The 13,248-nt window shown below is 37.7% G+C and overlaps 3 protein-coding genes across 5 annotated transcripts in view; 2 read left to right on the top strand and 1 right to left on the bottom strand.

Moving 5' to 3' along the window:
• Positions 1–62: 62 nt before the first annotated feature.
• Positions 63–5,163, bottom strand: LOC106749905 (UPF0668 protein C10orf76 homolog). 3 transcript variants are annotated; one of them, XM_014629833.1, is made up of 11 exons: positions 4,880–5,163; positions 4,088–4,273; positions 3,676–3,961; positions 3,430–3,563; positions 3,104–3,314; positions 2,362–2,656; positions 2,067–2,284; positions 1,671–1,903; positions 1,467–1,593; positions 771–1,045; positions 63–648 (listed from the first exon to the last, which is right to left on the bottom strand). In XM_014629833.1, the coding sequence occupies exons 2-11, from the start codon at positions 4,232–4,234 to the stop codon at positions 556–558; spliced, it is 2,019 nt and encodes a 672-aa protein (XP_014485319.1). In that variant the 5' UTR covers positions 4,235–4,273; positions 4,880–5,163; the 3' UTR covers positions 63–555. The 3 variants fall into 3 exon arrangements, with proteins under 3 accessions (XP_014485319.1, XP_014485318.1, XP_014485320.1); XM_014629832.1 differs by lacking the exon at positions 4,880–5,163 and adding an exon at positions 4,662–4,870; XM_014629834.1 differs by lacking the exon at positions 4,880–5,163 and adding an exon at positions 4,670–4,870.
• Positions 5,164–5,328: 165 nt separating this feature from the next.
• Positions 5,329–8,146, top strand: LOC106749907 (DDB1- and CUL4-associated factor 13). Its single transcript, XM_014629836.1, has 7 exons — positions 5,329–5,524; positions 5,819–6,204; positions 6,285–6,453; positions 6,666–6,813; positions 6,887–7,187; positions 7,396–7,559; positions 7,665–8,146. Exons 1-7 carry the CDS (start codon positions 5,455–5,457, stop codon positions 7,747–7,749), a joined length of 1,323 nt encoding a protein of 440 aa, XP_014485322.1. The 5' UTR covers positions 5,329–5,454; the 3' UTR covers positions 7,750–8,146.
• A 439-nt stretch (positions 8,147–8,585) lies between these two features.
• LOC106749895 (protein argonaute-2-like) overlaps positions 8,586–13,248 on the top strand; it is an 11,553-nt gene continuing 6,890 nt past the window's right edge. Inside the window, exons 1-8 of the mRNA XM_014629811.1 lie at positions 8,586–9,059; positions 9,992–10,176; positions 10,605–10,760; positions 11,228–11,425; positions 11,513–11,680; positions 11,776–11,983; positions 12,145–12,629; positions 13,004–13,201. Of these exons, the coding sequence (XP_014485297.1) occupies positions 9,047–9,059; positions 9,992–10,176; positions 10,605–10,760; positions 11,228–11,425; positions 11,513–11,680; positions 11,776–11,983; positions 12,145–12,629; positions 13,004–13,201 (1,611 nt within the window). The 5' untranslated portion in view covers positions 8,586–9,046. The remainder of the gene's footprint in view (positions 9,060–9,991; positions 10,177–10,604; positions 10,761–11,227; positions 11,426–11,512; positions 11,681–11,775; positions 11,984–12,144; positions 12,630–13,003; positions 13,202–13,248) is intronic.

Raw genomic sequence — 13,248 nt, 5'->3', positions numbered from 1 at the left:
TGCAAGGAAAATCATACCATGACTTCGGTGAAGCAGTGCAGCTGAAAAGTGCAAACTGTAGATTAGAATGAGATGGTGTACATTTATTTTCTCTCGTAGGATTTAGCATAAACATGACGGACCGGATTTGTGTGCAGATTCTGATTTTAGGGTCTCTAGTTTCACGAACACTTTTACACAACACTTACGATAACCGGTCGATTCACTCCACTACCTCGATAGAAGCGCGAAAATAGAGCAGCTCCATTCGTCGCCGCAAGATGACATCGTCGATACGAATACTGGAATTTATTAAATCCGTTTATTGCGTTCTCGTTACAATGTAATGATATATTCAATGGTATCTTCGCAGAATTCCTGTATACAATTCATAAGAAACAAAAGGCAATTTCAAAGGAAATTAAGCGACCTTAAAGTATCGTAACTCCGTATAATAACACACGTCTCCGCTTCGTAAGTAATTTACATGAGAAGCTGGCCGTTTTACGAGGCGAGAAAAGGATACATTATGGAACAACACAACAGTCACAATGTCGAAGATACATTGTAGTACTGTTACGAAATGTTTGAAAGCTCTTCCAGTATACTCTGCGTGTCTAGAGTATTAAGATCTATCGAAGCTCTGGTGTCCACCACCACTCCGCTTACCTGAAAATAATCACATTGAAAGCACTGTTTGTTTCAGAGATCTCAATGAATATCGGAGCCTAACATGCATAAGTCACAAATATGTTACGCGCGCGCGCGCGCGGAAGATTCTATTTAATTACCATCTCCTCAAAAAATGCAGTATGATTAGGCTTTTCCGAATATCTCTCGTACTGATCCAGATTATCCTGCAGTTTTAAAGTGAGACTGTCGTAATTCTGTATTATAATCGCCAGTATTTGCTGTTCCGTCGGCGTCGACAGGCTTTCTTTCGTCAGCCATGCTGTTATCTTTGGCGGAAAGTGATTTACTATGTCTCTCACGTTCACGAGAGAATTCGTTAATTTGAGCGCATGCTCCTTGTGCTCGTACGATTCGCTGGTCGAGTACCTGAGTGCTAAGGATGTTTCCATTACGGAAAACGGATCTCTTCTCGTCGTAGTGTATCGCTATAAGATCTTCGTATATTAAGTGTAGTCTTACAATAGCCAGCAAGAGTATGTTCGCAAGAAGTAAGAATAAGGAATTGACCAATCATGTTCGAGCGTAAAGAGAATAATCGGTTAATTTCTTACCCTTACTTCTTACAAATATACTCCTATTATCCATTGTAGACCATGTTTTAAGGAGTATATTTATATGAAGGAAGAGTGAGAAATTAACCAATCATAGTCAATTATTCTTCCTAGATTCGAATATGATTGGTCAATTTCTTATTCTTATTTCTTACGAACGCACTCCTACTGTCCGTTGTAGGCCACATATTCTTTCGCAGCTTTCGCTCGTCACGCCAGAGGTTCTCGTCATCAACTACTTACCCATAGCGTTCAAATTAGTGAAGATAAGTCTCATGCGAATAATTTCGTAGAACAATTCGTCGTAACTGCTGGGCGACGATAGGAATGTATCACCGTACGTAATGAACAAATTTAATATGTTCACCACCTGTCGGAGCAACGTGAATGTAACTTTTAACACTGTCGTATCGGCGAAGACGAGTGTCTTCAAGTGTACCTCGCTACCTGAATAGCTAGGGGGAAGATATTCATTTTCTTAATGAGGTGGCTCTCGTGCGTCGTGAGGAATTTCAGAAGATTGATCAACGCCGTCCAGAGATCTCGCCACTGATAGCCGAGCCTGACACGACACCTTTTTTGGTAGCACAGCAGCCTTTGGAGAACGCCGATGCACTGATGATACAACTCGAGCGGGAACTTCTTCATCATGTGTGACGTCACGAATTCGACCAGCAGGTCTGCAATTAAATCTCCGAGTGAGTTCCACGAGAGAGGAAGAGGACACAAGAGGAAGCGTTCGATTAACCAAGATTGCCTAAGCGTGTTCGCACACTGAAGGCTTCCTTAAAACCACGAAGAGGAAACTTGTATGTTCCCATGCCGTGCGAGATTTTTACGCACCGAGTAACGTCGCTGCGAGCGGCTGCGCGGGTGCCGCCTTATCCTGCAACTTTCTGTGATGCATGGGCACTCGATGCAGCTGAACCCTGAACGCTAGATTCGCGTCGTGCATCAAACTGTTCGCGTATTGGTCCTCCGCGATGCAGCTCAATATCAGGAAGCATAGCTTCACATTGTTCATTATGGCCTCCGTTCTGATGACCTGCATGACTATCGAGCTGGAACGAAGCGAAGAGGAGGTGTGACATCTCACATCGTGTTCTTGCCGAAACGAACTTGATCCCAGCCCTCTCACCAGTATTGCAGGAAGGTGGCCAGTAAATTGAACGGCTGAGCCATCACGTCGGGCGGCGGTGCACCGGGAGCCACCGCGTTCGGGCCCAGAGTGTTGTTCGGCGACGGAGGTGCGCTGGTATCACTTTGCGTATAGGCCAGAGTAGTTACAAAATTACGATTCAAGTGTGTGGCCTCGTACAGAGCTAAAAGCAAAGCGTTATTCGCGCGAACTTGTTGCGTTTTCGCCTCCTCCTCGCCGACAAACATGCTACCGACTATACTAGTTAGCGAGGACAACCAAGATGCTTGTATTTCTGGAAATTATATTGCGTTATTATTGCATTCTGAGATTCGCTCGTGTGCGTATCGGCATTGTACATCATATATATCGTGTCAATATTCTATCGGGGGTGCCCATACGTCGCTTTATCATACTTGTACAAAATTTTATCTAACATTTAATTCTTTCATAATTTCACGATAAGCACACTAAGTGTCAGGAAATTTAATTAGTATATGAATTATGTAATAATAAAAAATGCCCATAAGGTGGCAGTGTTTATTCGATCTGAAAAAAAAACGACATTACTTATGGGCACCCCTAACAGAAATCGTGTTGTAAACTATGCAGATTTTTTCGAAGGAATATTCAACCAGAATAAGATAGTCATTTTTAGATCGACTTGTTCGCAAGAGATTTTTCAAGAGACAGCATTATTTATCCTACTGTTACATGAATTATTATCGAATGCTGCCAATACCTGCCCTCTGCTGAGCGAATTGTCGACAGAACTCCGTTAACGAGCTCGATATGGCCTGCCCATATCCGTTGAGCGCCAATTCGTCGTCCAGGATCGACAATTTAACGATATAGGGATTCGCGCTTTCGTACTTCCTGTAGTTGACTAGAAGCGTTAGCAACAAAACCGCATCGTGGCCGTGGCGGTTTCTAGCGGCCGTGTCTCTCAACAACTGTGTGCCATGTGACGAAACAAGTCACTATTAGAAGTCAAGTACGAGCCGTGCTCTTAGAAAACTTTACACACAAATATGGGAAAGCGTTTTAACTCGAGAATATCCAACGTACTTGAATCAGAGACTCGAAGACACTGTTTAGCATAACATATTCCAGTAAAGTATTTTGGCTGACATTGTCCATACCGGTAACTATTATTAACAATAATTTCAGGCACAAAGCTTTCAAGCTGTCTGGATATTCACCTGAAGAAATGGAATATTTTCTTGTTTAAGAGAAAAGAAGTGATCCCGACTTACGATCTTTCTTCGATCTCGATAATCTCAAGCTCTTTACCATTAATTGCATGTATGTCACCTGTCAGAAAATTATTGCAGTGCTGCATCAACGTCGTCATCCTTTGTTCCGCAGAATCAAAGCCTACTAAGATATCTATTAGATTGAATCCGTAGTCTCCCTGATTGGCTTTTTTATACATCGACTGAATAACCGCCGCCAACGTTTGTAGCGCGTATACTATTCGGAATGGATGTTCGTCGACCAACGTGTCAACGCAATGGCACACCAATGCATTCAAGTTTTCCTTACTGGCGTTTAATTGTTCCGACGTCATGTGCAAAATCTCACTTTCTATGTGGGGAACCTGTAAAATTAGATATTTACTTCCATCTATTAAAAAAAAAACACGAAAGTAAAGAAATAACTAAATACAAAAATACTTTATGTATTTAGACGATATAATGTGTTTTACATGTAATAAGTTTCATACCATAGGTTTAATGAGGAATAGCTCGTTCCAGAAATTTGGGTGAGCCAGCGTCAGATCTTCTCCTTTGAAGAAACTTTCATAGATAGGTACTAATTTACATTTGTGCTGACGTTTGGCACCAGAGCCACTTCTCTTTCGCATAGCCATCGCTATTGTGAGTTATTCCCTGTTGCACATATTTAAAATCTGGAAACACAATGTGTAAAAGCAACTTCTTCTTTTATCTGTATTTAAATCCACAAATGCGAGAAATGCAAGAAAATAGAGATATCAAGTAAAATATGCTGTAATTTATTGATATAGACTGATTTATTGATAGAAACTAATAGAAAACTATGTAATTCTACAGACAATGATCGATTTGAATCTGTTTATTGCTACGTACTTTTTCTTAACTAAACTAAAAAAATAATAATTAGAATCTTTATTTTAACTATACATGATTATTAAAATACACAATATGTAGTAGATTTTAATATATTAATATAGCTTTATGCGTAAATAATGACGCACAATTATGTAATTATATTATTATATATAATTATACGATCACATTTGTCGACAGATGACAGACCTGCTAACCTCAAAGATGAGAACAGTCCATCATTATTCTTGTTTGAAATACAAGTCGACAATTTTCGAAATCATACCCTTATCTTAAACACCAAAATACGCGTGTATAGATAAGATTTTATCGAAATTAGCGGATAAGTTGGTCTTCTATACAATTACCGTAATATTTTATAAAAATTACTTTGAGGTTAAGTTAACTATACACTTCGCGCAACATACCTGTCCTCCTCTTCAAGTTGCATTACAAGAAGTTTGTTCCTTCTAACTGAACTATTTGCACCTGTAGTGCAGGAGGTGTGCGACAAATCATTTTTTTCAGCGGAAGATTGTATTCGTGTGCATTCATCAGTCGATCGGATGCGCTCATTGGCTGTTGGATAGAGAATCTCCAGTCTGTCCGGAGAAAATGTCAGGAACCTCTGGAATTCTCTATGCGACAACCAATGAGCGCATCTAACAATACTCATTACACACACAAATAATGCCCTGTAGAATTTTTCATTCAATCCAATCTTCTCTTTGAGTAAACACATTAGGTCTGTTCGTTATCGCTGTACCGCTGAACTAGTGCAATAAGTTGGAGTGAGAAAACATATACTTGTCTCGCTTCAACTTATTGCACTAGTTCAGCGGTGTAGCGAAAACGAACAGACCTCATGTGTCGTATTTATAAACTACTGGCATTGGAGACGAAGATGTGTTGTATCTCGTAACGTTTCATGGTGCTGTTGTGCATTTTTTTGTGATTTTGTTTATTTTACTGCAATAGACTGCGCTCAATTTTTATTTTCGAAATGAAGGTTAAAATACTAACTAGAAATCCCGATGAATATCTACGAGAGACTAAACGAGATATTCATAAAAGTAAGTTGATGGTTTACAAAGCCAACGCTAACCTATACGTATACATTTTCAGCGTACATATTTTTTACTGTGTAACATATACTAGTTCTGTTAGAGAAAGTTATTAAAAATAAGCGAATTAAGCTAAAACAAATTTTCCTAATTTTCATATCGTTTTCATATCATTTTGTAAATATTTAATATAAAGATTATCCAATTGATTTTTGAAACTTATTTATCACGTGTATGACCCGTGCTTAGAAGGTATTAATACGCTTGGTTTGTTCATGAATAAACATTTATTCTTTGTTACAGTCCCCAGAAACTACGATCCATCTGTGCATCCGTTTGAAGCTGCGAGAGAATACACAAGAGCGCTAAACGCCGTCAAATTAGACAAGATATTTGCAAAGCCGTTTCTTAAGTGTCTAGAAGGCCACAAAGATGCTGTGTTCTGTATATGTAAACATCCTTCCCAGTTGTCTGTTCTTTTAAGCGGAGCTTACGATGGTGAAGTTAGAATGTGGAACCTTGCCTTGGGAACTTGCATGCGTTCATTTCTGGCTCACGACGGTGTGCTTCGTAGTATCGCCTATGTGCCGGATGGAGATCGTTTTATTACCGTTGGCGATGACAAGATTATCAAGACATGGAGTGCTGATACGGAAGAGGACGAACCTTTGAATACTATTATCAGCAAAGTATATATATATAAAATATTTGCATATAAAACAAATTTCTCAAATGTACAAATGTTCGAGCAAGTTTCTTTTATTTCTAGACGGTACTTACTGGTATAACTCACCATCGAGACAGGCCTATATTTGCCACCTGCGGAGAAAAGTGTCACATTTGGGAGGAAACCCGTAACGAGCCAGTTTGTACATTCGAATGGGATGTGGATAGTTTATACGATATAAAATTCAATCCAGTACAGAGTAATCTTTTAGGTATAATATATATACATACATGTGCATCTTAGATCTAACTTTAATGCGATGTTATTGCATTATTATTAGTCTTTTATTAGTAGTCTTTTATATATATGAAATATCTTAACACTGACAAGGTTGCGAGTGAAATTCTTAGTTAAGTCACATTCGCAAGTAATTGGAGGTGATAGATAAAGTGTACGCACAATTACACTGCTATTTCCTTGCAGCTGCTTGTACGAATGAACGAAGAATAATTTTGTACGACACCAGAGATAAAGGCCCGCTAACGAGGATAACGATGAAATTACGAAGCAACAAACTCGCTTGGAACCCCATGGAATCCATGTCCTTCACGTGTGCCAATGAGGATTACAAGTAAGGTGACGGTGTGACGAAACCGACGCTTGTTTTTGTTTCCGATGAAAAGGTCGATGCATTTCTTCTCCAGCTTATACACCTATGATATCCGAAAGTGGAAGACGCCGGTCAATGTGCACATGGACCATGTGGAGGCCGTGATAGACGTCGATTATTCCCCAACCGGGAAGGAGTTTGTCTCGGGCAGTTACGACAAGTCGATTCGCATCTTCGAGGCCAACAAAGGCCACTCGCGGGAGGTGTATCATACAAAGCGCATGCAGAGGCTCACCTGTGTGGGATGGTCGCTCGATAATAAGTACATAATCAGCGGCAGCGACGAGATGAACCTGCGTTTGTGGAAGGCCAAGGCGTCGGAGAAACTCGGCATTGTAAGTAAATCGCACAGTCTTGAAATGTATAGATTTTACATGTCGCAACTTGAAATAAGATACTAATAACCATTTGAACACCGCTGTTGTATACGCTAGCGATATACAGGGTTACACTAAAATAAGTAGCTCAATTTTAGAAGCATATTTAACCGCGTATAAGACAATATGCAGTAATAATATACTGATCATTTAATGTTGTTGCCAGATTAAAACCAGACAGAAGATGTCACTGTTTTATAACGAAGCGCTGAAGGAGAAATACGCGGCTCACCCGCAAATCAGACGAATCGCCCGGCACAGACAAGTGCCGAAACATGTGTACAATGCGCAAGCTGAACTGAGAAAAATACGCGAGAAAAACAAACGCAAGTACGTGCAGCTATGGACAAAAGATTTTCATAATTTTATCAATTTTATCAATTTCACAATTTTATCGCGAGCAGCATCTCAGTAGAGAAATTTTATTTTTTTCAGGGAAGCCAACAGGCGCTATCATTCGAAAAAGGGAGCCGTACCTTTTGTATCGGAAAGAGAAGCACACGTTGTGGGTCGAGATTAAAATATGTTCTCATGTCATTGTGCAACATTTAATATAACTGGAGAAAAAAAGATGTTGTTTTTCCTGGGCATCTCTGCGTGCAAAATATCCATTGGATCATTAGTTTTTATTAATTAATATCTGACAAATGCGCTCGATCTGTCGTAAATGCCTTTATAAATGACTTATTTTCACTGTTAATTATTTTCGTGAGATGATAAGATATATATATATTAGATAAGCTATTTTGATAAATTGCTAATTAATGAGCTCATTCATTGAGAAAGTTTCAATTAACAGAAATTACTTGACAGTGAAAATAAATTATCCATAAAAGAATATATTTTATTTACGTGAATGAAGACTAATAAAGCAAGTATAATATAACATTTACATATACAAGGTTGGATCAAATATAAACGAGCCTTTTGCAAAAAAAACCATATATTTTTCAAAATCAATTCTAATTTACATTTTTCTTATTTTTCTGCATAGTCCCCCATCTTATCTGTACACTTCCTCCAACAGTCTGGTAATTTTTTAATCTCGGTATCATGAAAAGTTTGCGGACATGTATCAAACCAATTGCACACGAACTGCTGCACCATTGCTTCACCCGAGACCATGAAAGGGTTCTTTCCCCGAACTGTGGGAGTAAACGGCGCCGAATTTCAGCAGCATTTACATTTTCGTTGACGAGAAACTTAATAATAACACGTTGTGCAACTGCAGTGTGTACTTCTTTCTCGCTCATCGTGATTGCTGCTGAGAGTAAGAAGCACATGGCACGCCAGCGTTATTACTGCCTTCCACATGACCCCCCTCCACTGTCCAAAACGTTGCAGACCCTTCACGCCGCCGACGGGCGCGCAATTTAAAAAGGCTCGTTTATATTTGATCCATCCTCGTACAATATATAAAAATATCTGATGAACTTAAAACTACGGATTGAAATTTGAGATTGAATTGAAAATTAACGAATCAATGCGAAGTTCACTAAATTTCAGTAAAATCTTAAGTTTAGTTAACTTTGCACTGATTGGCCAAATTCAATTCAATTTCAATTCCCAATCCGTAGTTCCATACTTTGGGCTTCTCCCTAATGTATCAAAACACGAATCCGCCGAGGCTGATCACGTAACTGTGACGTAGTTGACACATGCGTACGGGAATTTTCCACGACCCCTACCGCTTACACCTTCGAATTTATATTGGAGCTTTACCGCTTCTATTTGTTGGTAGGTTTCAATTGCCTTGGTTTGCGGACAGTGTCAAGCACAAATTAAAATAAGCAAATTGTCACTTGAAATAAGCAAAAATGTCAAGACAAGGTATGTTCAGCGATTAATCTTTATGGTGATACTAACACGTTTATGTGTAAATTACGTTCTTTTGGATTTTTTTTTGCCTCAAACATTGTCGATAAAGATATATCAAATATCACGTACTGTGAATAAACATCGAGTATAAAATTCCATAAAAAGAAGAGAAACTTCGATACATGATAGACAAATGTTATATTTATATTAGTTTACAATTAAACCAGTTTCTCTTGACTTTAATGAAATTATAACAATAAAGTATTATTCTCCGACTTTCATCGACGGTGTCGTATCATTATATTGTTGTTGTAAGTATAATGTATGGGTCGCGTTTGCAAAGAGCTCATACATTATATTTGCAACAAACTATCAGTGCCAAAGAATCATTCTATCCTTGTTTTGTATATATAATGAGCGGTAAAGATAGAATTTTGTTCTAGAACGTCGAATTTTGAATAAATAATTTTGTTATCATAACATTCTAGCATTTAACTCTCGATTCTTTACAATCCAGTATCACTTTCAACAGTAATAACAATAATAATATGGCACTCGTCGTATGACTTCTATGATATGTCTTCTGAGTTATAAACATTTAAACGCTTGTGTTGATGTTTACATTGGCAATTGTTACGGAACTGTTTATAAGGTTCTTCGGGTCGGCAATCGTTATTTGTTTTTCTTCCATCGGTTGTTCTAAGTAACCGAAATGATTCGAAATAAAAACAAATGCTTTGCTTTAGATATTGCTTTGAGAAGCAATAGATTTATATATATATCTTTTGTGTATTAAGATTTTTTTTTTCTTTTTCACTGAACAGATATTATTATATTATATTATGATTTAACAATTTCATGTGATTTCCTAAAATTACTTATAATTTATCTGTAATATGAGAAATTCCTAGAAAACCTTTTAAACTTTAAATACTCTTTATTAGATAATCCTTCGCATTCGGGATCGAGTCAACAGTCTATTGGACAAGACAATAATTCACAGCAAGATGCATTACAACAGCAACAGGCGTATTATCAACAATTATTACATTCTCCCTATTCTCCTTCGTATACAATGGAACCAATGTATTTTACCTATGGTTCGTACCCATCAACAATGCAGCAACAGGTATCTTCTCCAGATAGCTAATCCAAATATCACAAGATGTGCCAAAATTATTCAGTGTGTCCAAGATATCCTGAACAATATCTTAGGATATCCTGAGCACTTCTAGGACGCTTTCAATATTTCGTGCTGAACGGGCATATATATATTTTTTTTTATTTACGATCATCGCACAGTTCATTTAATTTTTATACTTTTATAAAACTTAAATAATATAAATTTAATATAAATGTCGGTTCACTATCGGAGTTATGTCAACAGTTCCCACCGACAGAGCGTGAGCTTCATTCGGACATAGATAGCTATAAAATTGCCACGGCATTTTAATCGAATACGCTATTATGATTTACGCCGATGTATCGCTAACATTTTGACTATTGAGTCAACAAAAACTGTAGAATTCCTTAAATTCACAGTTCGTTGTATTACAGCAACCAGCATTTCAGTCACCAGAGTTGAATCCTTCATACGCAGCTCAAACAAGTCAACCATGGCCAACCGTGGGATCCTCTGAACAATCAGAATATTCTCAGAATGTGCAACAAAGGCCAGCTGGTGGTATACAACAGCAGGTATATCAACAACAAGTATGTGATTCTCTGCGCCTACCTATGCCAGTCTACACCCAGTAAGCAAGAAAACATTAAATTAATCCGTCGAAACATTGATTTTACGTTGATTTTATAAACATCTTGACGTAATACTTTGTAAATATTCTCAAACTGTTACTTGATAATATAAAATATTTCTAAATATTAAAATTGATAATTTTATTATCAATAATAATGTATTATAAATAATAATTTTATTATCAATGATAATTGAAATTTGATTTATGAAATTTATATTATGTTCTTAAATATCAAAATCATATTGTATAAATATTATTTTTAATATTTGGGTCGAATATTGTTAACAATCACGTTACGTACAACATTAAGAATTATATATTGGAAAACGTTACATGTAAGATATCATTGTAATAACGTTGTATCAATGATTTCTTGCTTACTGAATATTGCAACAATAAATATTTTAATGATAACCATGGGAGACTGAAAATTTGCAGCAAAATATGCAACAGGAATTTCAGCCACGAGGAGGACGAGGAGGACGAGGAGGACGAGGAGGACGAGGAGGTCGTGGTCGTTCACGTGGATTTCAAATAGTTCAGCAACAATTTTACCAACCATTAGTGTATCCTCAAACTGTGCAACAATATCTAGCTGGCATGCGGTATCAAACGTATCAAGTATGTGATCTACACTTCTACGCTAATCTGTATCGCAACGACGACAGGTGCTTCAGCAATAATTTGCGAAATATATTGAATTTGCAGCAAAATGTGTGGCAGCGGCCACAACAAGAATTTCAGCCACGAATACAGAGTTATTTACGTAGAGTTCAAGCTACTCAACAACAATCGGGGTCCTATGAATCCCAATTAACGTGCACTCCAAGTACGCAAGGATATCAAGTTGAAACGCAACATCAGTCGTATCAAGAAGTACGTAGTTCTCTCACGCTTACCGCCTGTTTATATCGCAGGCTGCATTTCAGCAATAATCATGGAATACTTGAAATTCGACAATTCAACAACAGCAACAGACACATCAGATACGCTTCAGTCCTCAAGAGAGTCAACCACGATTGGAATCCTGCGAGCAATTAGAAAATCCTCAAAGTCCACAGCAACATCTAGCTGTGACGCAACAGCATCAACAAGTGCAAAGTTCCACGGACCCAGAACAACATTCATCACGTTATACATTTGGTGAAAGTGCTTCCTCTCAACAGCAGGGAGCTCCAGGTAAATTGTCCTTTTAATGTTGATTCGCAATTCGGAGTTATTCTTACGCATGTAGGTTGTCCCAAAATTATTATGTAATATGATCCCTGTGTCCCTATTATTAGACGCATCTTTGAGTGTTGCACGTGTGAATAATTGATTGTACTTTCATATTTTTCTAGGTAGTAGTAATGACCAGAAAATGCAGGTCGAAGGAAGCCAGCAAGATGATAGTATTGGTGCGGCGGCTGAGACAGATGACGCACAACAAGAAACGTCCTTATTAACATCGTCTTCAATGACTGCATTATCTGAAGACCAGTCACAACCTGGTCCGTCCGAAACTCAAAATATGACGGAGAAAAAGCTTGCAATACCATGGCGAAAGCAAAGTGGAACTAAAGGGTACGAAATCCGAGTTGTTACAAATATCTTTGATATTATATTTAATAAGAATTTTAAGACCACAGCTACTCAATATGAGGTGAAACTTGAGGCTGTGGCGTCCTCGCCAGATAAGTCGAAAGAGAAGCGTGAAATTAAATCGAAAGCTTTACGGAGGGAGATTTTCGAAAATTATAGAAAGCAAAATTTTCCGACGAGATATCCGGCGTACGACGGAAAGGAGTTGGTGTACGCATCGAGCGATATCTTTAAAGAAGAATCGGTGAGTAATAAGTAATACGTAATAAATTAATCATTTGCACATTGACTCGCTCTGTTTTCCCGGGACATTTTATATATGCTTGTTATATATCAATTATATATGTTATATATATTATCATTCTTTTAATATGATTCTTCTTTGCTTCATTTCCTATCAATTCTATGCTTCAATTCTGTGCCGCCGGCCTTCAGATTGTTCGCGCATCGGTTCACATTTTTCGCTCTCCCGAACTCAATTTTTACAGAATTTTCAAATTTGACGAAATATTTCTAAAGATTCACTTTCTATTCAGAAGTGTGAAAAGCTGAAGGTCGATTTTTCCAAAATTTTCCCCCTTTAATAATTCATGATTTTTTTTTTATTACCCCATGCAGCATTCCGATACTGTTGTAATCAATCATCCGTTTTGGGGAGATCAAGAGTTCAAGATTAATTTTACCAGAAAGACTCCGGTTGACCTTACGTGGTTAAGAGATTTAACGCCGCGTTTTAATGAATCACGGATGAATCAAACCGCTACACAAATTTTAGACATTATCTTGCGCCATGAACCAGCGTCAAGACTTATGAGCGTAAGTCACATATAATTTATAAATATATATATATATATATATATATA

Source organism: Dinoponera quadriceps, unplaced genomic scaffold, assembly GCF_001313825.1.
Source record: "Dinoponera quadriceps isolate SergipeBrazil2010 unplaced genomic scaffold, ASM131382v1 scaffold4052, whole genome shotgun sequence".
Taxonomy (NCBI): domain Eukaryota; kingdom Metazoa; phylum Arthropoda; class Insecta; order Hymenoptera; family Formicidae; genus Dinoponera; species Dinoponera quadriceps.
Note: the sequence above shows the minus strand (reverse complement) of the source record. Positions and strands in the feature narration are given on the sequence as shown.